The 22,899-nt window shown below is 43.6% G+C and overlaps 7 protein-coding genes across 7 annotated transcripts in view, besides 7 other annotated features; 3 read left to right on the forward strand and 4 right to left on the reverse strand.

Annotated features, from left to right (window-relative positions):
* TSTA_109660 (uncharacterized protein) overlaps positions 1-269 on the reverse strand; it is a gene marked incomplete at both ends in the record, with an annotated part of 1,296 nt that extends 1,027 nt beyond the window's left edge. The window contains one exon of the mRNA XM_002488497.1: positions 234-269. Coding sequence (XP_002488542.1) covers positions 234-269 — 36 coding nt within the window. The remainder of the gene's footprint in view (positions 1-233) is intronic.
* A 1,226-nt stretch (positions 270-1,495) lies between these two features.
* TSTA_109670 (uncharacterized protein) lies at positions 1,496-2,434 on the reverse strand (the record flags this gene model as incomplete). Its single annotated transcript, XM_002488498.1, has 2 exons — positions 1,496-1,581; positions 1,663-2,434. The coding sequence occupies 2 exons, from the start codon at positions 2,432-2,434 to the stop codon at positions 1,496-1,498; spliced, it is 858 nt and encodes a 285-aa protein (XP_002488543.1).
* A 764-nt stretch (positions 2,435-3,198) lies between these two features.
* Positions 3,199-4,446: a mobile genetic element.
* Positions 3,290-4,674, forward strand: TSTA_109680 (uncharacterized protein; the record flags this gene model as incomplete). The annotated part of the gene is made up of 2 exons (XM_002488499.1): positions 3,290-3,316; positions 3,340-4,674. The coding sequence occupies 2 exons, from the start codon at positions 3,290-3,292 to the stop codon at positions 4,672-4,674; spliced, it is 1,362 nt and encodes a 453-aa protein (XP_002488544.1).
* Positions 4,675-4,689: 15 nt separating this feature from the next.
* Positions 4,690-4,766: a sequence feature (CT-rich).
* Positions 4,767-5,031: 265 nt separating this feature from the next.
* Positions 5,032-5,055: a microsatellite.
* Positions 5,056-8,453: 3,398 nt separating this feature from the next.
* Positions 8,454-8,570: a mobile genetic element.
* A 2,366-nt stretch (positions 8,571-10,936) lies between these two features.
* Positions 10,937-12,083, forward strand: TSTA_109690 (uncharacterized protein; the record flags this gene model as incomplete). The annotated part of the gene is made up of 2 exons (XM_002488500.1): positions 10,937-10,953; positions 11,105-12,083. 2 exons carry the CDS (start codon positions 10,937-10,939, stop codon positions 12,081-12,083), a joined length of 996 nt encoding a protein of 331 aa, XP_002488545.1.
* Positions 12,084-13,231: 1,148 nt separating this feature from the next.
* TSTA_109700 (cdc25c, putative) lies at positions 13,232-13,922 on the reverse strand (the record flags this gene model as incomplete). The annotated part of the gene is made up of 2 exons (XM_002488501.1): positions 13,232-13,397; positions 13,522-13,922. The coding sequence occupies 2 exons, from the start codon at positions 13,920-13,922 to the stop codon at positions 13,232-13,234; spliced, it is 567 nt and encodes a 188-aa protein (XP_002488546.1).
* Positions 13,923-16,134: 2,212 nt separating this feature from the next.
* On the reverse strand, positions 16,135-16,699 carry TSTA_109710 (uncharacterized protein; the record flags this gene model as incomplete). Its single annotated transcript, XM_002488502.1, has 2 exons — positions 16,135-16,526; positions 16,570-16,699. The coding sequence occupies 2 exons, from the start codon at positions 16,697-16,699 to the stop codon at positions 16,216-16,218; spliced, it is 441 nt and encodes a 146-aa protein (XP_002488547.1). The 3' UTR covers positions 16,135-16,215.
* Positions 16,177-16,518: a mobile genetic element.
* Positions 16,556-16,726: a mobile genetic element.
* A 536-nt stretch (positions 16,727-17,262) lies between these two features.
* Positions 17,263-17,766: a mobile genetic element.
* Positions 17,767-20,688: 2,922 nt separating this feature from the next.
* TSTA_109720 (cytochrome P450, putative) lies at positions 20,689-22,240 on the forward strand (the record flags this gene model as incomplete). Its single annotated transcript, XM_002488503.1, has 3 exons — positions 20,689-20,904; positions 20,968-22,116; positions 22,172-22,240. The coding sequence occupies 3 exons, from the start codon at positions 20,689-20,691 to the stop codon at positions 22,238-22,240; spliced, it is 1,434 nt and encodes a 477-aa protein (XP_002488548.1).
* Positions 22,241-22,899: the final 659 nt, after the last annotated feature.

Below are 22,899 nucleotides of genomic sequence, written 5' to 3' on the forward strand. Positions count from 1 at the left end.
CAATGGGACTATATCCAGGGTAGTGCAACTCTGATGCTTTTTGTATACATGGCCCTAAAATGTTAGTTCAACTAAAGCCGTGAAGTTGAACTGCCGAATCGGTACTATTTCTTACTCAGACTAAAAATATTTGTAAATCGGACATCCATACACTCGCTTCCGCCGACACATTCCATGATATCTCGTATAGAAGGAAGCTGTGCTATTGGGCGATTCACAGAGGGTTCACATACTTTGGCCCTTTTGGGTAATGTTATTTCAGCTGGCATGGTGCTGTAGTTATCTCAGTTGAGATGTCACAGTAGTTAAATGTTTTTAAACGACGAAAGACCACCACCACTCTATAATTAGCTAAACTAGAGTTACGTTATCTCCCTCGCCGACCTCAATGAACGGGCAGAAACCTTTACGTAGTGTTGGGGATCAGTATTTGCAGTCGAGCCAGCTCCTCGACTGTTTGAGGAAGCCGAGATCTGCCAAAAATCGAGCATAAAGGATTAATGGCCTGAGACATCATTCGCGCTGCTTGGCATGGAAGTCGGATTCGAACTCCTAATATGGAAACTTGACTTGTGTATTTATTTCCATTCTTGGCTTAGTAGGTGCGTTCTGAGGGAACTGAACCATCCTTGTGTAGCTGGAACTCAACTTGACACGTGACGGGCGCACTTTTTGGAATAGTGAGGCCTCAAAGACTGCTGGTTGTTATATATCTACTCAATACGGGTGTATCACGGTAGCACCACTTAATTCAATATATTACTATATCACTATATCTTTGGGCTAACATTAGTGAATGTATTTGTGACATTTGCTCAGGCCTAAACTCTAGGGTAGCTCATCTTCAAGAAACTAAGCATACAGAAAAGAAGGAGAAAGGAAGAATCTGTGTGTGAGCTCGCTACAGCCCTTTGTAAGCGCGTATCGTCTCGTCGGTGCCTAAATAGGAAGTCGTAACAACAAAGGGATATCCCGTTGTACGGCCAGCTAGGGCTTAGGGCTCAACGAGATCACGGAGCGGCACTACAAAGGACCGAGCTCACACGACAGCGATTCTTGCAGCCGTCACAGTATTGACTGATCGGCGTCCTGATTGCGCAGTTACATATTTTGCAATTAGAGTATGCTACTGTAACGGATAGATACATATTATCGACAAAATAATAACCAAAACGCAGTTGCCGCAGACTCAGGAAGATGGAGAGAATTTTCCTAACCGATCGGATTCACGCCCTGAGCCTTCCCGCGTGCCAATTGGAGTGGCAGAACTCGCTACTAGCTATTCTAGTGTTTTAATTACAGTCGCACCAGAAATCTCCTTCCCAATTGCCTACATAGACATTCATTTTCAAACCCTAACGCCAAGTGTTGTCTGCCTGTATATAGCTAGCCTGTTTTCAAAGTACCAATTGTCAACTGTACATATGCCAAGATAACCCATAATCAGTCTGTTTATGGATTAGTACTCTTGGCATTAGGGTTCGAAAATGAATATCTATCTATGCAATTGGGAAGGAGATTTCTGGTGCGACTGTAAAGAAGGCAAAGAGTAATTATTGTCACGCTGATTGTGCAAAAAAACTAAGAAAATGGTCATAATCAACTCGTCAGTCACCTCCTTAGCTCGAGGTCCAAAATTGAGGACGGCACTCTAGCAACTACAATTGCATGCCGATGAATAAGGCAAGGTAGTTGTGGGTTCTGAACTAGGTGCAAAGATCGTTGTAAAGGTCGTTGGCTGAGATATTGCAGTAACTGTGACGGTTACGGTGGAGGGGGGGTTGAGTATGGTTGTAGAAACATCGGAGGGGATAGTGGGTGGTGGAGAACTATCAGCGGCAGTAGGAGATATGAAAGAAGGCGGGGAGAAGGGAGTGAGCGTGGTTGTAGAAACATCAGAGGGCACAATGGGTGGTGTCGGGGAAGTGTCAGAGGGTACAGTGGGTGGTGTTGGAGAAGTGTTAGAGGCAATAGTTGAAGTTGGAAAAATCTCCGTGTTTGTAATGGTGGGTGTGGCAGTAAAAGAAATGGGTGGTCCAGGGGATGAGGCGGTTGGTTGAATGGTCGGAGACCTGTCGAGACAAACAGGTTCAATATAGTTGGAGTTAGAGGATGTGCCAGAGGATGTGCCCATGCACGGAGAATTATTGACAGTGACTGTATAGCACTGATCCCGTGCCTGCTGCTGACCGTTACAGACAACATCTAAATCTCCTGGTCCTGTTGGCACATCATCTAGAAAGATTATCTGACCAAATTTCTCACAGGACTCAGTCTCAGGATAGAAAAAGGTACCCAGGGAATATGTACGATTCAAGTCGGCGTAAAAAAGCTGAGCCGAGCAGTTATTCCCGAGATCCCTCAGACGCCAATCGGTTAAAGTCGGGCAATTCGCCTGTAATGATATACCGCCTAGAGAGCACGAATTTGACATCTTTACACCAGATCGATACCAGCAGAACATTCCTAAAGCTTTAAAATATACTAACAAATCTATTAATAGCTAAGATTTTAACTAATGCCCGCTAATTACGGGATGCGTACGTGCTATGGGCATGGGAGATTTATTTCTGTCACAAGAGTTAAGATTGGGAAACGATCAATTTACAACGCCTAGCTTGAGCCACACCGAATTCCGAATTGCATCCAATTCACCAAGTGCCTCACAGCCAACGCGCTCAAGATTGACGTGTTCTCCGAGCCTAGTATGGAGTAATTAGATAGTAGTATGAATCATAGATTTACTAGAGAAAGTATGTGGTCATGTATAGATTAATAAATGGTTTCATCGGATCTTAGGAATTAGAACTTGGAGGTCGCGGGATAAATAACTAACGTAATCAAACTCACCACCAGCTCGCTTTCTCGCTTTCTCGGAAAAAGCGGTCTACACAAATTTCAGGCTTAAATTTCTAGTCTCCTTTCCAAGTGTACATAGGTTTTTTTAACCCCTAATTAACCCCACATGCTAACTACATCTAGATACTCAGTATGCTAATAAAACTACATAGCCATTGTTACGAAGCCAGACTGCATGACACTAAAAGGTACTATCACGAAAAAGGAAAGGTTTCAAATTACAAAGGAAAGGTCAGTACCCGTCATGGACAGTAACATGTACTGTGCAATCAGAGAACAGAAATCACGTGAAGATAGGAAAGATATATCGTTATCCAACCCGTCGCTTCACCTTCCCCCGCTCTTCGCTCTCTAGGGAATACTGTTCGAGGAGTCAAACCTGATTTACTACAGCAGGCTGTATCAGCCTGTGTACTCCATAAAGCATACTATGGCGCAGAAACCTGGTGGCCAGGACGTACTCGCCCTGGACCTTCCCAGATTTCAAACCGAGTTGGAGAACATCTTGAGAAACTAACTAAAGTAATACTAACAGGCGCAAGAGCAGTCCTTCCAGTCTTCCGCACAACCCCAAAGCCAGTCCTTTATCGAGAGTCTGGATTCTCTCCACCAGAAATCGAACTAGATCGAATAGCCCTCCTTGCAACTGTCCGCCTACGGCGTCTCGACCCTTATCACCCACTTCGAAGACGCGCAGAACAGATCGCTAGTAATGGCCGACAAATCAGCCGATTTGCCCGCCGTACACTGGCCCTCCCAAACTCTGAACAGATAAACCCTCTCCAATACGCTCCCTGGTACCCTCGCGAGCCTCGTGGGAATGCTCAAGCTCGAATAGGAGCTCCCATGGGACGCACTAAGGAACAGGCAGCGGCTAATTTCATGGCTTTTCAACGTACCATCCCTAGCTCAGATATTGTAATCTTTTCAGATGGATCTAGGCTAGCAGACGGACGTGCAGGGGGTGGCTATATTGGACTTCAAGCACACCATCAGTTCCTCCGCTCCTCACTCTCATACGGACACGGGAAAGAGGTCTTCGACGCAGAAGCAGAAGCAGCTCTAGCTGGCGCTCAAGCAGCAATAGCGTACCCAACAGCTCAATTTGCTACCAACCTATGGATCTGCCTTGACAACCTGGAAGTTGCCATACGCCTTTTATCTCCCTCTACAGGATCTTCCCAAGAAATCTTTGAATCCTTCCGCACCCTTGCAGCCGCCTGGCCACTTCGCAAAAGGCTTCCTCACACCAAAAGCGGATCTATCCAAATCCGATGGGTCCCTGGACACGCCAAAATCCCTGAGAACGAAGCGGCTGATCTCGCTGCCAAAGAGGGAGCTGCCTCAATCCCTCCTGATCCTCACAAATCCTCATACGCCTCGCTAAAGAGATACGCCAAGACTCAATCCCTATCCGCTGCTCAGTCACAATGGGAGAAGGTGGCACCACAGAGCTATCAAGATCTAGAAATAACCACTTCCCCTAAGCGCCCTGGGGAGCTTCAACTCAACCGACTTGACCTCGGCCATGTTATTGCGGCCCGTACTGGTCATGGAGACTTTGCAGACTACCATGAACGCTTCAATCATGATGATGCTTATCTTCTCTGCCGATGCGGAGCACGAAAAGCACCTCTGCACTTCTTCTTCTGTCATATAGCTAAGAGACGAGCCCCTCGGCCTCCTGGGCCCCCTTCTGAGGTTATCTCTTTTCTCTTAGGCACTGCTAAAGGAGCACAAAAGCTAGCCTCATGGCTAGCAGAGACCCACTTCTATGAGGATATCTGCCCTCGCCAACCTCTCCTTAGCACCTAGCTAAGACAGCCCTACTCTTCCTTTATATTTCTCTTCTCCTTCTTTCTTCCTCTTCTCCTTCTTTCTTTCTCTTCTCTTCTTTCTTTCCCTCTCTGCAAAACTTACTGTTCAGGTATAATAGTGGTGGAGTAATAGGTCATGGAGTGTAGGCGGACCATTGCAGCTGGCAAATACCTAAAACCCACTCAAAGTGGACCTCCCTGTAAGACCACGGCAGCTATGGAAATGCGCCAAAGAGTCTCTTATTTGTACATAAATCTGATAGGACCCGAAACCCGAGGCTTACCCCTCGGCGGCCTATGTCCCAGTAGGGATCGGTGGGAAGCGTGCGAGTCACGAACCACGGCCGTTAAATATACACACACACACACACACACACACTTCACCTTCCCCCACCCTATCCAGTCCGAATAGGGTGGGGGGAGGTGAAACGACGGGTATGCTTAATATTACCTGTCGACAGGCACCTCTTGTACGAGATAGTTAGCTAAAGTAGCGTACTCAAACCAAGCAGATTGGCATCGTCACAGTACGGGGGATCTCTTCTATCTTAGTTTTGTTACCGTCCCAGTCATCGTCCTTACTTCATTACTTACAACTCGTTACGCTCCACTATATCATTGGTCGGAACCTGTGCGAGGTTCAATTGTCCTAACGTATCACGACGCGCCGCTGTTAGAACTAAGGTGGATCCAGGTCCGTGACTCATTCGTATGTAATTAACATTATACGGGATATGTATAATTATATTCGAGAAGGACCACTGAAGGCTAAGTACACAACAGCTGCAGCAAGGTCTACTGTACGTGAAAGTGGGAACAGTTCCAGTAGTTAATGTTAGTTCTAGTGTGACTGGTTCGGTTCATATTCCCATTCATGCCTCGCGAAAAGTCACCTTCTCGTGGTGAGGGACGTCAGCAAGCTTAATTTCATAGTCTAGCTGAGAAACTTTCCAAGTCAAAACCCAGTGGAAAATCTCTTATCGATGGAACGGCAGGGCAGGAGAGCTTTGAAAGGATACGTCAACGAGCCTCCTAATCGTCCTACCTACCTGCCACCAATCGATTCGTCAGTCCTTCGTCTGCTATCTCTGGAGTTATCACCAGCGAAGCAGTCAGCTACTTCGAGCACTAACTTGAGAAGTACTCTTGGTAAATCACTACTAAGGGAAGAGGTTTACGAAACTACACCGAGAATGGACGCGTGGGGAATGCGGCGTCTAAGAGGAATGGGTTACTGTATTGCTCTTGGAGAATATGATAATAGTGACAAGAAGGGAACGTTCAGGATATAATGTGTAGGCTAGAGGGATTTTGCAGCTGATACAGCTTTTCCTCTCGACATGAGGCCATGAGCACAGTGTACATGTATAGTATGCAATGCAGGACAAATAGCGTATTGGAGCTATTCAGGCTTGATGCTTCCGGGCGTAATGAACTTACTACAGTCGATTTCGAAAACAGTTTCCCCTCTGGACACTCACTGGTTGTTTCTCGGCCCGTACCCGAAACAGCGTTAAACCTGAATTAGGTTAGATGGTAAACTATCGTCTACTCATAGTCTACTCATAGACTGCCATTAATTACAGCTTAGCCATTATAGGGTTAGCGCTGTTTCGGCTACGAGCCGAGAAACAGCCAGTGTGTGTCCAGAGGGGGAAACTGTTTTCGAAATCGACTGTACTACTACTACTACTAAATTACTAACCGTACTAATTTGGGGTCGATGACAAAGCACTCATTGAATTTAACTGGGTAAATGAAAGAAAAAGGGGATCGTTAACGCATTATTATGTCAACACAGCCTACAAAGGCCTCTAAATAATAAAATTTAGATCTCGATGGGCTATGTTTACTTTGACTATGTACTTATATCATGTAGACCTCATCTTTTGCTCCAAAGTAGACGTAATGGAGAGTTATCTTGCTGAACTGATGGTGAATGTATGTATCCCAACCTGATTTTACATAGACATACGATTAAATTGTAACAGCTTAGTGGGGAAATATTACACGTACACAACAAAATGTGTTCAGTCTCCCCTAGAATAAGCGAGGAAAGGTATAAGTTTCTATCAGGTATGCTCCACTATATTCACGATATATATGACAGCGGCGCCGATGACTGGGCCCATACCATTGGAATCGTCTTACTTTCTATATTTTATATTGAGGCTTTTGCGAAAAGGACACACAACACAAGCGATTTATATCTCAGTGATGATGATCGCAGTTGTGAATTCTGGAGTCTGTTAATGGTGACTCTGATACTCGCAAATAAAGGTATCAACCAAATTGATGTTGTTTGTGCTGGAGCTAACACGGTATTCTAAAGTGTCAGATGATATTTGGGTCAGCAACGGATGGTGGGCACGTCGGTCTGGGCTTAAGCTAAACTACGTCAATCAGATTGAGAGGAGGTTCCTATCTGTATGTAATTATGAATCTCTCATTCTATCTCCGCTTGAATGGAGGCAGTGGGTCAAGTGGATAGCTTTGCATGCCATCCACTTAGGAAATATTCCGGAATTATTGATGATATATCTTCAAGCCCTGAACTAGCTCAGAGAGTGCTCCGAGAAACGGCCTCACAGGGGAGACTTGGATCTCTTATCTTATCTATTTCTCTTTCTTTTCTTTACAGTACAATGACCTTAGTGTGTGTTCATAAAGGCGGGACAATGCCCATGTAACATAATGTGTCTTCAGTTACATTGTACGTACTCATTTATATACTGATAAGGAATTACTTAAGCGTGAATCGCCCCCTCCATCTGTAATAGGAGGTTAGTCCGTTGGTTAGACAGGAGGAACTATCAATATGGTAGGAGGGTTGAGTGTCTTTCAATCTTCATTGACAAAAATATTGTTGGTAAGATACAGAAACTGAAGCTTGAGAAAAGAAAGTAATCCTAGTTAGAAGGAGCCTCCTTCTTATGTACGCGTGAGTGGTTGACAAGAGACATCACTTTGTCCACCTGGGTTACACCGTCTCCGAGCGAAAGAGCTTTGAAGACAGCTTGTAAGGATCTAAATACATGTATGATATAACCACCAAATAGATATTTTGGATTGTGAATGCCCATGCAAGCTATTTACCCCTGCTCTCTCTCATTTTCTCATCTGTGACCAATGGCCTCAGCTGTGTTGAGATAAATTATAATAACCACCTAGGTAGGCACCTGCTACCAGTTTCCAGAGTTTTCGAGCTAATGGACATGAACATGCCACATATTTAGCAAGGAACCAATGACTGATTATTTTCTGTTGACCATACTGTTTATTCTGTTGTAATTTCAGTACTCGTACAGTAAATATGGATTTCAAATATGTATAATGGACTTACTGTGCCTGGAGAAGCCTCATGCTGTGGTCGCTACAATCCAGCTCTTCCTCCAGATGCCTGATTAGATCCTCCAAATACTTGATATAGTTCTCAGGGGTTTTTGTACGGAGCTTGATACGCATGATCTCACAAAATTTTCAGTCTGTTTATATTTTACTGTAGCTTGCTATAAATAATTGTCATCCAGGTTCGTCCAAACTCTAGAATCTATACTTGTACCTGTTCTAATTTTAGCCTGGATGTTGGATTCAAGAAATGTCTCACGCCTTGCTGTGGAAAAACGGAAGTATCTACAATTGTTTGCAGTAATTTGCAAAATTAGATTGGCAAAATCGTACTATTAGTAGTAGTAATTTCATTAAACGCTCCGATAGGCTATTTACTATTCATTGCATACATAGTAATTTTTGATAATTCCGCGCACATTGATACCAAAATTTAGTATGACCACCATCTTCCTCAATAAGTTCAGGGCACCTTTCAGGCATAGATTACAGTAGATCTTGTAGAAATCCAGTTGGAATGGCATCCCAGGCATTTCTAAGGGCTGTCCTGGCTCTGGCAATGCTATACGCCGCGTCAGAGATGGCCCCAGATGCGTATAGATATGTTCGAGAGGGGTCACTTGAGGGGCGAAGTATACAAGGTAAGGTGCATGTGTGGAATGTCAATGTACTGAAATCTATATCTTCCGCTTCCGCAGCATGGATCCTATATAAGAGACATTCACGTTACAGTTGTTGTAAAGCTATTCCGAACAGTTTGAGCTTTGTATGCCATCGTATGAGCTTCTGCGAATGCAGTAAGAAAGTCAAGTTTATCAACGTGATTGAATTCAAGCCTCAATCGCTGTTCAACAAGCTTTCCATAATATTGTTTGTAACAATGTTATATAGGGTATGCATAGTTACGTTCGAGAGGGATCACAGGTATGGAATATCAATATACTTAACCTATCTTCCGCTCTCCTGGAGCACCTACTATCTTTATAGACACATACACTACACCAGATCTTCCTTTTCCGAATAGTTCCAATAATCAAAGGTATAGTCTGAGAAAGATGAAGCCATCCGCGAACACGTAAATCTTCATATGGTGTAGCTGGAACCCAAATTGAGACGTATGGGCGTATTTCTTGGAATAGTGAGACCATAAACCTGCCGGTTGTTCCGGTCATAACTGCTCCCTCCTGAGGTGCGCTCAGTTCATGTTGAAGTCAACGAGGACATCAAAAGTCATAATTGGTATATGGAATGTCTAGGATTAAGATATATGGCTGGGCCGCCCTCAGATGACAATATAAGAAGCTTACGTAACGCGACCAAGGGGTATGTTAACTAACTAGTGGCTACATACTAATCTAAGAAGAGGTTTACATACTGTCAAATTTAGAATGACCACCTGTTAAGTACCGGTATATACTACCTACGATGATGCTTCACTACTAAGAACAATTCATCTCAATCTTGAATGGCGGGTATGTATCTTACATCGTCCCTTATTTCAGAATATATCTGCCAACACCATTACTAATAATTCTCAGATGCGACAAAAGATGAGCGGTACGTAGTACACAAAGCCCTGTGTTCCTCCCGACTTCCGAAGGTTTTCTAACCTCGCCCATAGGAATTGTGGACCTGTAGACCTTGAGGAACCAGATCAAGAAGACTTGACTCAAGGAAGACCCGTATTAGAAAGAGGATTTGATGGCAGGTCATGGGCTGTTCTAGGTTCGATCGGCGGTGCTGTATTGGGTTTTATAGCTGCCGACATTTGGGGTTCGATAGCGGGCATGGCATGTGGGAATGTATTAGGTGCTAGAAGGGATGTGGAAAAAACAAAATTAATTGAGTTGACTTTAGAGGAGGCTAAAGGTTTCTGTTTTAACATACTATCAGTCGCAGCTGGCAATGAAATACCTCCGGCCAATTAACCACCATCACGCAGTCAAGATAGAGATGTGTATAGTTTGGCCGCAACGGGTCACCTGTCGTTAAGGTCTTACACGTAAACACGTTAGACCGCAGCGTCAGAGAGAGGGCCCCGTCCGCGCTCCCTCGTAGGGAGGCAAGTGTCTTTGTATTGTAATAGCAATATGAATCTATGTACACAGGGAGGTGGGTGGGAAAATCAAGTCTCGACCGCGTGAGAGATGACGAGCAGCCTGCGGAGGTGAGCGGCTGACTCTCATGAGGCAGTTGTGAAGAACCCCGCAGTACGTGAAGGGTGAAGACTAATCCCGCAATTCCAATCCTTCAAGATAATGCGATCTGCTGCTATCGGACATTAAGGAAAACCACCTTTGGACAAGTTAGTTTACCTAAACAGTTAGCGCTGCCGCCTTATCATCAGGCTGAGGGTAATCTCACAAAGACTTGTGGTTAATTTAGACTGTTGGTATGTGAAAAAGCCTCGGGTTAATATCACATGTACTTTGTTACAGAACTTCACATTGGTAATCACACCTTGTATTTGCCACTGGACCATAAGCCATGAGCAAAAACCCAGGAAGCAACAAGTCTTCAAGTAGGTGAACTCTATCAGGCCTCCTCATTTCCTATTAAGTAATAGATCATGATGTCTACAGTATACAAGCAGACCTGCTCGTCTTTCAATTTAGGTAGATCAGCTACTCTGAGAAAAAGGTGCAGATTAACACGGGAGCAAACCACAACGTGTCAAGCTGACTGTAAAGATTACTAGTAAGCGGCTTTTCTACAAGCATGTTGTTGGCCCAGAAACAGAATCTTGAGTACGATTGGGGTTTGGTTTTATTGGACGCTCTGTGCCATATACTACCTAGTAGAACGCAGAATTCGGAATTTGCTCAGCACGGTATTGGGTATTGAGGCTTTGTTTATTGCCTTGCTAGCTGAAGTCTGCCTGAAATATAAGCTGTGGCAATTTACAGTCAAACATGATCGATAGCGCTAGGTAAATTCTTACTGTATGAGGTTCACATAGAATGAATTACACACGTGGCATACATTATAAACTGTGAAGCCATCGTCCAATATTACCCCTTCTATTCTTCAAGGCAGACTTCTAAAGATAGTACAGTATGAAGGTAGCTGGGTACGCCTAGTTTGGAGAAAACGAGTTATCCAGAAATGGAACACGGGGGGAGCCAACCGTCAGCTATTTATTACTCTTTACCCATCTCTGCAGACAAGAAAGAAGCTGTTTACTTCTTACCTAATATTTACAACATGTTATGGAAACTCTTTGGCTCATCAAGACAAAGAAGCCCTCCTTCCCATCCGACAAAATCAGATTCCAGAAACACCCAACGTGATTCTCCTCCTCCATACACACCAGCAGCATCGCAGACTCATGCAGATACCAAAACTGATGACTCTGCATACTCATTCCTATCCAAATTCGATACCATTTTTCTCGTCGATGACAGTGGCAGTATGGCCGGTCGATCCTGGAAGGAAGCCGAAGAAGCTATCGCCGCCATCACGCCTATCTGTACCCAATACGACCCTGACGGTATCGATATCTATTTCCTGAATCACTGCAGTAACTTTGACAGAAGTAGTGGATATACACACGTCAGCTCACCGGCCGCCGTACAGGAAATCTTCCGAAATGTTCGGCCCATGGGTATGACACCCGTCGGTCAACGTCTACGTCAGATTTTATTCCCTTATCTTCGTCGTATAGAGAAGATGGATACCAATATCGACGAATACGGTCAGCTCCAAGACCAAGCTTTGGCTGTTCATCCTATCAATATCATTGTCATCACAGACGGCGTATTTAGCGATGACGCCGAGAGCGTCATATTGGATGCAGCACGAAGTCTAGACAGATGTCAAGCGATCCCCTGGCAAATCGGAATCCAATTCTTCCAGATTGGCACGGATGAAGCTGCTATGAAACATCTGCAACAGTTGGATGATGAGTTAGGGAAGGCTGTCAAGAGTGATCATGTTAGAGATATTGTGGATACGGTGCCATGGAAGGGGCAGACGGGTAGGACGCTTTCGAGTGACGGGATTTTGAAGGTCGTGTTGGGAGCCGTTAATAAGAGGCTTGATCGGCAAAAGGGGCTTTAGATTTATTTTTTCAACCTTTCACTGTTGGTTTGCTCTTTCTTATGTGTCGCTACTTTTTGGCTGGCTGACGAACTGGTTTTACTCAATTACCTAGTCAATTAAATAGTCAGTCGCAGCAAATAGATATGGAAGAAGCAGGGCAGAATGTCAAAATATTACCGTGTTCATCATGGCCAATACATACTTTGCTTAGGCTTTGTCACGATTGTGATACAAACCGTATAAATACTACAGACGACATACCAAGCCAATGTCGTTTTCTTACACAGGCGAGTTGACTTACTCGTTCAAAATACTAAAACAGCACAGCAGGGTCACTATGACAAGTTACATCAACAGAGTAGACAAGTCTGATTTCCTGTCAGCAGTTCAGCAATTTTTTCTATCTCACGCCGGCTCTATCTGACCTGTCATACCTGCCGCCATATTGGAATTTCGATCTTGGAGTCCACGCAGGCATAAGAATGAGACTCCCTATAAAAATGATTGTTTTCTTTTCTCAAGCTTCAGTTTCTATTTGTTAATGAAGACTTAAAGACACCGATCGTTTCCGCCATATTCATAACTCCTCCTGCCCAACTATCGGATTAACCTCCTATTATACGTACACTGTGTTAATGGGCTGAGGTGCAAAATCCAATAGACTGGATGCCACGTGCTTCGCTGGCACATGCATGCCTGAATAGAGCCTTCTTAATAACTTAGTCAGGCAGGATTAAGGTATTGCCCCAACTATATAGTTCATTTGTTTAACGGCTGAGCCGCCCACAAGGGCCGCTCGAACGCAATCGACTCGTGTCGTAAAAAAAGATAACTGTACCTAAGTACCGATGTACCGAATTTTAAACCTTAGATACCCTTGGAGCATCGAAAACGTTATAATAAATCATCTTAACAAAATATGTACATTCTTCCTTTGGCAAAGCTGGAGACATACGTATCAACGTGAGGTGAGTAGAAGAGGATCCAGTCTCGCACCAACCCGAAGGAAAGCTGAAATTGCACATAGAGTACCTTTAGTATGAAGAGAAAGAAGTACACAGAAGCACAGCATGTATGATATAGTTCAGAGGTAAGATGGAGGGGTTCGACAATAGACGTAAGACCTGGAACGTAAGAAGTAGTAGCCCATCAAGGGCCACAGCTGATCAGTAGCTGCTATGAAAGCATATAACAACCAAGCGTACGGCCAGTTTCAGATGCTTTAAAGGAGGATTCAGGGCACCACCGTCGTTGCTGCTACGGTAACGTCCTTGTAATAGGAGGTTCGTCCACGAGCTGGGCAGGCCTGTCTTTCCGTCGTCCAGAAGCAAACTTTGATAGATTTTTGAATTTCGCAAGGCTACGTTCGCAGTCAGAGCCGCGTTGCCCGGATGTCATTTCCACATAGTTCTGGGGACAGCAGAGAGATGGGTGTTGCTCGAAGAATGCTTTGTACCCTCCATCCAAAATATATATTTCAGGAAAAGTGAGGCTGGGATAACATTCGATGTTAGAGTCACGGTCTATACCGCGGATAGCGGATGCGACATTCGGTGCCCGAAGGATAGAGTGTTCGCAGTAGAAAATAAGAGTTGTGCCTGGTTCGAGGTTCGCAAAGAGTAGCTCGAGGTTCGCAAAGAGCGGACCGTCCGAAACTTCGTAATTGATCGCGTTGATGATGTGTCCGCCTTTGTATTCATAATCAAATCGACAATCAATGATCATTAATTTAGAAAAATCATCCAGTTTGCCATCCAAGATATCGGCTAATACATTTTTGTCAATACGAGGCAGACTATCAGGCTGGTGCGCAGGTAAATGTCGAAGCCGAAGAGGATATGTAAGTTTCTCATCCATCATCGATGCCAAATATGTAGTGTAGGCCTGGGACTACACAGTTATTTTCCCAATCATACCCTGTTGTCACCACCATATTACGGATGTTTATATATCACGATGATATGACACAGTTTAAACATAAAAAGGCATATCTAGGCAGATACGATAGATATAGGGCAAGAATTTGTCATATTACATGTACAGCCTTTGAGGATAGCGAAGCTCAATTCGAATCACTCCCTCTTAGTTAGGCATATTGTATGTAAATCCCTGCCGCCTGTCAACTACCTATGATAGGTGACAGCTTCTGCGTCAACGTATCACTCGGGTATATATATATATATTAACTATATACCTTATGTTTCCAATCTCTCAACCCAGCCTACATTGCTACGAACGTACGATATTAGTTTTAAACGTGGTGTAGACATCGAGGAGTGTGGACGCGTCTCATAGTTATGGTTGGTGTGTGTAATTACTGTAATAATTACGGCAGTCAATATCAAATACATATATTACAAATCCTAGATAACATACCCAGGGCTATAAGTTTAGTAAAATGGTGGTGGATTTATCCCTTCCCCTCTCCTGGTTCCTTAGAGCATAGCCTTGTCCCAGGTTGTCCCATCCTAAAGAATGGGTAGAGGAGCATATGATACTACTTCTTGTGTAAAGAAGCCTGCAATTGAAATGCTCAAAAAAGCAACTCATTTAGGTAACATTTCTGTTTTCCAGTGCAGTCAGCCTGTGTTGGGTAGATGTGCTTTCTCAATCTCAGTCCCCTTCACGACAGGTAAGATCACGACTTCATACATCCACAGTGCTGATTGAAATTCAGAACATCGTCTTCCCGGACATCAATGCACCACGACAGAATAGTCCAACATTTTTGATCGTGATGCAGGCCCATATCGAATAGCATAGTCCGAACCGATTTTCAGCGAATGTTTGGTGCTCAAAGAGCTGTACAATGTGGTTTTCGTCTACAAGAAACAGTAAATTACATGTGAGAATGTAGATATCAGAAAGGGACTATAAGAACTAAAGTTTTCACTAGTGGTTACAGATGGGATGGAATAGGAGAGGCTCGTCTGATTCTGGTCTGGTATGAGAGCCCAGTACGGGAGAAGATGTACAGTAGTAAGATAACATATTGTATGGACATCCCATATCTACCACGCAAGCCAGCAATTCCATCAGTGGGAATCTTGGGCTAGTTATGCAATTTATAAGGCCTACAGCATCCTCGGAGGTTTCATTAAGGCCTTCAAACCGAGCACTTGGCTTGCCATTGCAATCGCTGAAAGACAAAACAGTTTTGCCACCGGTGTGGGATATATCTAATTTCCAGTTATAATTATCATTCTTTATTATCTCTGATAATCCAAAGAGGTTGTTAAGGTGGTAAAGGAGGAGCTGTGAGGAAATGTGAGAACATAGCGAATGAGTTTGAGAATCACAAAATGCATTATGTTTGGAAACACATTCTTCTGTTTTCCAAGAACAGGACTTGTCGTGGCCACAAAGCTTGAATTTGTACTCCTCGGCCAAGTAATGGAGGTTATCGTCCCACCAGATACGAACGCCTAGCTTTTGATCTTGTATTGGAGCAAAAGCCATCCTTCCGATTTCCCAAATTTCCCGTACCGAGCTTTTTTTCAGCCTGAGCCCTTTCCTTTTCATATTTACTCAATGGGTCCTGACGCTGATAAAGCATCAAATCAAGTCAAGGGACAATGCTGTATTGCTTATCAAATGTAATATGACTAGAAAATCCTGAATAGTTGCTTCACAAGGATGAAAAGGAGAAGTGACTAGCAAGATCGTATGTATTCAGTTGTCTCTTCGGGCTTCCGTCTTCCATACCACAACAATGGCTTTCTTATATGTCCTTCGACACGAGGAATGAGTTCAATTCCCCGGTACATTCTCAATGACCTACAATATGATATATCATATGTAACGCTTCATGATGAGTGAGGCAGTGTTCGGATGCCTCTGATTAGCTGAAAAGAGAGGATACGACTTGTTTTTAGGTTGCCCAAATGCCCTTTTTTTCTTCACGGTAGATTTTGGGATATTCTAAAACACTCCCTCAGATAAAATCGATAGATAAAGGTGAATTAGGTTTCAAGAGTCGTTTGAGAAAAGAATTGCCTCGATACCTGCAGTTTCCATAGCTTTTTGGTGAGGAGCGAGACGATTGGAGATATTTTTAACACCAACCCAGTGAAGGAAAGTTTAATTTCTTATTTGCTGAGAGCTCTGGTGAGTCTTTTGTTGGCATGTAATGAATTTCAATATCCTCTTTTTAAACTTCTTGTCGAACCCAGTGGTTATGAATATCAACATATCGGAACATCGTACATAGTAGTGGAGCATCTTTCTCCAGCAGCTCTAACATCTGTTTGTTATTACAGAAAACGTGAAGAGCAGGTGTCTTAAATTGTATTCCCAACTCAAGAAGCAATCGAAGCACACATTCGCCTTCCGTAGTTAATGTTGTGACCATATCCTGCTTGTTTGCTTGCCATCCTATCGTTGCTCCGTAAAGCGTCATGATGTACGCTTGCGAGCTCTTACGGTCGAGTGTATTATCTGCAAAGGAGGCGTCTTTTGACACTGAAGGATCTTTCACCTTCTCCAAGTCTCAAAGCGTACATACGGTGGCGTTTGAGGTAACATAAAACTTTCTTGGCAGCTTCATGGTGTTTGGGACCTCTGTTTGACAAGAAACGTGCAAGCCGTAAGATGGCGAAAGCCACGTCAGGCTGGGTGCTTACAGCCGCGTACATGATTGAGCCAATTCTGCGTTGATACTGATGCCGACTCTTGTAGTACCTGTTCCTTCGTATGGTAGTAATCCTTAAGATATTGCTCGTTCCTTATATTTTATAGCACCCCATGGGCGTTCGGCGGCGCCATTTTGAGCCCAAGTATATGCCGGCGAAGGTTCGACCATAGTGAATAGCTTGTGGAGCCATTTCATGACGTCGGGGCGGTGCATAAAATCTCATTGTCGAGTTCAATCTTGAGCGGGGAGACCTTATAATGCCGTTGTAGGTATTTAAAGAACCACTTGAGGACTCCCAGGATCTCGTCACTAGTGTGACTGCTAAGGTAAAGGTCCCATATAAAACCACTATATCAATTAGTTATCAACAAAAGAGCTTTCTCACCGTTCATGGAGCTTTCCTTAAAATCGTGAAATTCAAGAGCGAGGTGCACTGCTGGATGTTCTAAAATCTGCCTCGCTTCGCGACGTGGTTGACGTTTGGCCTTTGATTTGCCACGAGCGTCGCATTCGACCGTCGTTATACCTTTTACCTGACCAGTCAATATCACTCCTTTTATAGCTGTTGTGAGAATGTTGAAGGGCTTGAGGATCAGGATGACCTAGATGCTTATGCCATCTCTCGACATCAACCTTCCTAGCCTTCCGACTGGTCCGAGAGTTGAATCGATGTCGTCGAATCATGAAGCCAGTTTTGACTAGTGGGTGGTTATTGGCGATATACTCAAGCACGAAATGATCAACTTTATCTTTTAGATTAGCAAGCATCTTATTGTCTCTGTCTCGGAGACGGGTGGAAAGAGGTCTCGAATTCCACCAAATTCCCTGCTTTATGACTTGGCGTAGCGAGACAAGATTGGCAACAAAGTCTTCGCAGTATGCTACATCATAAATTTGGAATATATGCAACTTTCTATATGGTCCATGGACCTCGATATTCACTTCTCCACATCCAAGAATTGAGATTTGGTGGATGCCTGCCCATAGGAAATCTCCAGGTGTTGATTGTCGGAAATTCACGAAGCATTCATATTCGTTGGACACGTGTAACGACAATCCGGAGTCCAAGGTTGAAGAATACTTGACAGCGCGGCGAGAGCTTTGTGTATGCCGTTATAAAATGTTGCCTGCACAAAACGGCTGCCTTTTTAGACAGTCATTTTGGAACTCTAGCTTCCTCTGCTTCGGAGGACTGGATTTGAGGCAACTGATCAGCTTCTTATGCTTTATCCTGGGATCGGGAGCGCTCGCGAGAGGACGCTATCGCTTTACGAAGTCTCAATTGTCGGACCCTCTGGGCTCGAGGTGAGTCCTTATCTAACCATTTCTCAGCTTTCTGCTGAAAGGCAAATTTTGGTGTGTCTGCCTTCTGTCTCTCCCATTCATGGGCTTCGAGTTTGTAGTCATTGAGGAAGAGAGTATAGGTATTTCGTGTCTCATTGTCAATAGTAACCGGTTTATGGCCTTGTTGAGAGGCATCTCAAGCTTCGGTTCGGGGGTTGGGACGCTTCCTGGCTGGACAGTGTTTCTTCTCGTTCCGGCAGCTGCACCGATACGCTCTCGGTGACCATCGACTTGAGTAGGCGTTGTGTGTGCTCCGTCGCAACGCTCGCAATGAAGTCATCGATCTTTGGTTTGACTGGTTTTGAGAGCTGTTGATATTTTGAGGAATTTGGAACAAACCCTTCTCTTTAGCTTGGTTGAGAAGCAATTATTTTCCAGTCGTCCCAATTCCCGGAGGAATTGAGCTTTAATTCGGTCGAGTTGATGGTCATGGTGGATATAGGGTCGGTAAGGCAGATCGGATACTTAATTGTCAGATTGCTGGGTTAACTTAAGGCCGATCCTGAATAGTTGCTTTACAAGGAGAAAGAGAGGACTAAATACATACAATCTTGCTAGTCACTTCTTTTTTTTCCCCTTGTAAAGCAACTATTCAGGATCGGCCTGAAGAACCATGTAATTTCGCGTTTCAGAGCATTGCATGTGGAGCACGCATAAGATGAGTTGATGGCCTTCAAACCAATATAAATGTCACATTTGTACTATTTGTACCCTGCACCTAGCTCTATTTCCGACAACATCAAACGACATTTTGAGTGTAACTGTAATTTTTGCAATTATCTAATGTGACCACATTGATGAACTGATAACATCATAATTCCAACAACACCCATTACCATACGAATCGGTGTCTGGTCATGACTACTGATCGCCTCAAGATTAACGCCATTCTTAATCATTTATTGAACTAGTTGACTGTCCCCATTTGTAGCACTATTGATATCAGCACCTCCACAATCCGGCTTTGGCCCTCTATCACTAGGACTCAACAAGGGTACTCCTTCCACAAAAATTTCCCTACCTGATAACTCATCCATAGGCAAACGTCAGCGGAGCGCGACTTCTCAGAGCGATCTGCCTAAGTAAATTTCGGCCAGCGACCTACTAGACACGGTAGGCTACTGTGATATTGAGCTCTCCTATCTAAGAGACCCAGATGATAAGCATGATGTCCTCTGTGCCACTATTGAGTCCTGCAATTTCAAAGGCTGGCTTGAAGGTGCTGATGGATAAGTATAATTAGTGCTGTTTATCTTCTACGGGTTACAGGGTTTTCTGATACAAATGCTTATTTGTAGAACCAAATTCTTTATGCATGGGGATTATCAACTGGCATATTACTCAATTGTGCAAATCATGTACGCCTTCCCCGATAATGCGTTACTCTATATCAATCTATTGTCTGATATCATCACTGATAATAGGTTAGTAAACCTATGTGGTGCGTTTTTACGTCTGACAAACAGGGATGGTTTTCAGTAGTAGATAGTTAGTAGTTAACTAATTTATGACTGTACAAACTCCACACTAACCAGTTAAGCGACCTATATAAGACTAACGAGAGGACTCGAATTTGAGGTCTGAGTCCGTACTTCAAACGCAAGCAAATAAATTCTTGATTCCTCTTGTTCGTCAGACGTCCAAAATGTGTCCAATATCGGATTCCTTCTCAGTGGATGTACGACCTGTATTGATTGGTGATCATCGTACTGCATGTACCGCTACTCCTCCAGCCGATTTCTTCATTTTCAAGACTAGTTCTTCCTTTAAGAACGTGCCAAAACCCTCAGTGATGCCGCCCTTGAATAAGTCATTGTGAAATGAACTACTTCCAATTAGTGCATGTTTATTCAGATCCAAGCCACATATGGCACACTAAATCTTCCAGCTCAATTTCAGCAATGTGGAATAAGCTAGCCATGATTACAGTCTAACTCATACAATCTTTGAATATATTACAATTATTCCAATGAACGATGTACTCGAATATTATTGTACAGGAATTTGTAACTGTCTTGGAGTTCCGAGAGTTAGGCTGTATCAATACAGTATGATCTACGCACAAGATGTCTCCTATCTCTTCACTCGAGACGCAAGAGGTTAAGTTAGGTGTCTTGATAAATGTATAATGAGTGCTTCAGTCAATTAGACATAGGATATGGGGCCATTTTCTTACTAGGCATATCAGAAGTGTGAATGGCCTTTTGAGAACCGGAAATTATACCATTCGCCCCAAAGAGGGGCCGTGGTTAGAGATTTCGTAATGTATGTGGTTTTCTTCATGCTTTTCCCGGCTGATAGGAGAACGAGAATGCTGGATCCAGTAAAATCGGCTGTCTTCACGTAAATACTTTACTTTAATCGAAGAAACATAGATTTAAGCCAATTTAGTAATAGGCAGTTATTGGAAAGGGCTTATGAAATACAGTTAGTTTTATGTAGAAGATATCAATAAATGCCATATCATCCGACGGCTTACGTCAATCATCGCAACAAAGAGCTTTTTTCACAGGATACGTGAAAGTAGTACAGCGGCACCTTAATGTACATCTGTGATTAGCTTCCATGAAAGACTTTTGTCCGACGAGGGGTAAAGAATATTGTTTCTGAGGATCTAGATAATACAATTTTCAAGATCGGGTCAAGATGGCCGTATACGCTATTTGGAGCTTTGTTACAGTCCTTACACTGTTGAATCTCCATTATTTGCGAAGAGGGGCCAAATGGAAGAGTGGAAAAGGATTCGAGAAGTCAACTACAGTGTTCTGGCTTGGTAGAGGCAGCGGTCTTTTTGCCGACGCACGATCCAAGCTAGGGGCTTTTATCTACGGACGGCAGCTTTTTGCTGATGCTTATTCCAAGGTGAGGTCATGCTATGGAAATAATAGTCACCTTCCAAAACTCACTTGGATATTCTTTTCATAGTGTAGTAGTAAAAACGAGATCGTGAAGATCTCGACGATATCTGTCCCTTTGGTGCTGGTGCCGAAAACCCATCGCAAGTGGTTTTTCAAGGAAAAGTCCGACGTCCTTGATCATAGGGCAACTGGCTTCGATGCTGTCGAGTCCCTTTATACCATGCCATGCGGACATATCCTTGATTTTCCAACACACGTGAAACTCATTCATAGAATCCTCACTCGAGAACTACCCAACCTCACCGATGACCTGGTTGAAGAGATAGAAGATGGCATACAAAAATATTGGGGATCTGATACGGAGAGTTGTCGCAGCGTGGATGTTTGGGAGACAGTACTCATGCTAGTGACCCGTACATTCAACAGAATCTCTGTTGGGAAGCCTCTCTGTGCAGATGAAGGGTATCTGAACAATACTAGACGCTACGTAACCAGCATTCATGCAATGTCAGCCATCATCCGTGTATTTCCAAGCTGGGCGAAGCATCTCGTGGGACCGATCTTGTCAATCCCATGCTGGTACTACTACTGGCGCGGTAAGAGATATGCAATGCCTCTAATTCATAAATATTTGGAAAAGGCACGAATGGACCCAGACAAATGTGAAGGATTTTCTAATAAACCCAATGTATTCGCCATGTGGATTGTCCAAGAAGCTCTTCACTCCCAGATTCCACGTGAAATGAATCCAGAAACAATCTATGCTCGTCTGATGACAATGAATTTCGCGGGCATCCACACCTCATCTTTCACCACTGTGAATATGTTACTGGACTCACTATCGCGGCCTGATATTTTTAAGGATATGGAAGAGGAAGTTAGGAAGACTTATCATTACCATGGCGACAAATGGACCCAACCTGCTGTGAATCAGTTAAAATACACCGACAATGTCCTCCGTGAGAGTATGCGCTTATCAGGCCCTATTATCCGCTTGCTGAGAGAAGTAAAAGCCAAAAATGGAATTGAGATAAATGGCGTGCCCCTTCCTCAGGGCACGAAAATTGCTATAGATATGCACAATATGCATCGCGACGAAGAAATCTATAAGGATGCAACCGTATTCGATCCACTCCGTTTTAACCCTTCTACAGGCCGTGAAATGCCTGCTACTACCAAGACAAGTGAAAACTTCTTGCCATTCGGGCATGGTCGGGTACGTCCTCTACAATTTATACATGTACATCTTCCTTACATCGTATCTAGCATAGATGCCCTGGCCGCTGCTTTGCAAGTCACGAGATAAAGCTAATCGTTGCGACGATCATCATGAAATATGAGATCCAATTCCTAGATGAGCGTCCGCCAAATTTATGGATGGGTGATTCAATCATACCCCCCAATACCATACTCAGACTAAAGCGACGACGCTGCACTTGAGGACTTGTTCATCCTTTATATATATATATTATTTGTTAGTCTAATCGGAACGGCTAGAGTGCGGCGGAAGCCATTTTGGAGTGGATGGGATGAGAATCAACTCAATTTGATAGCCTGGAAAGAAAAAGAAAAGTTATCACCAGCTATGGATATCTCAAATGATAGCTACAGTTTTTCAATTTGTAAGTCGTTTGTTGGTACCTAAAAACCGGAAGTTACACAGTTCGACCAAAAACGAGTCCCCTCTAAGGGGTTGTTAGTTTTGTATGGTTGGTGTAGGCTATTTCCGGCTGCGAACGTATCAAATTATGGATGAGAATGTATGGAATTCTTAATTCTTGTTATTGTTTTTCTAAGTACACTGCAAGCGGGAGATGTCTTTCACCCCGGTTCGGCGGATTTCTCCCATAACTTCCTCAGTGTGTGGCTCGCTCTGATTGACTATTTAGCTTAATTAATCTAATATCTTACTGTATTCGCAATAGTGCAGTTTTTAGTAGTGGGAAGCAGATGTCGAATCTGTCTGTATCTTATAGATACACTATAATTGAATGTTAGC

The sequence above is a fragment of the Talaromyces stipitatus genome, genomic scaffold (assembly GCF_000003125.1).
Source record: "Talaromyces stipitatus ATCC 10500 scf_1105507295491 genomic scaffold, whole genome shotgun sequence".
Classification (NCBI taxonomy): Eukaryota; Fungi; Ascomycota; class Eurotiomycetes; order Eurotiales; family Trichocomaceae; genus Talaromyces; species Talaromyces stipitatus.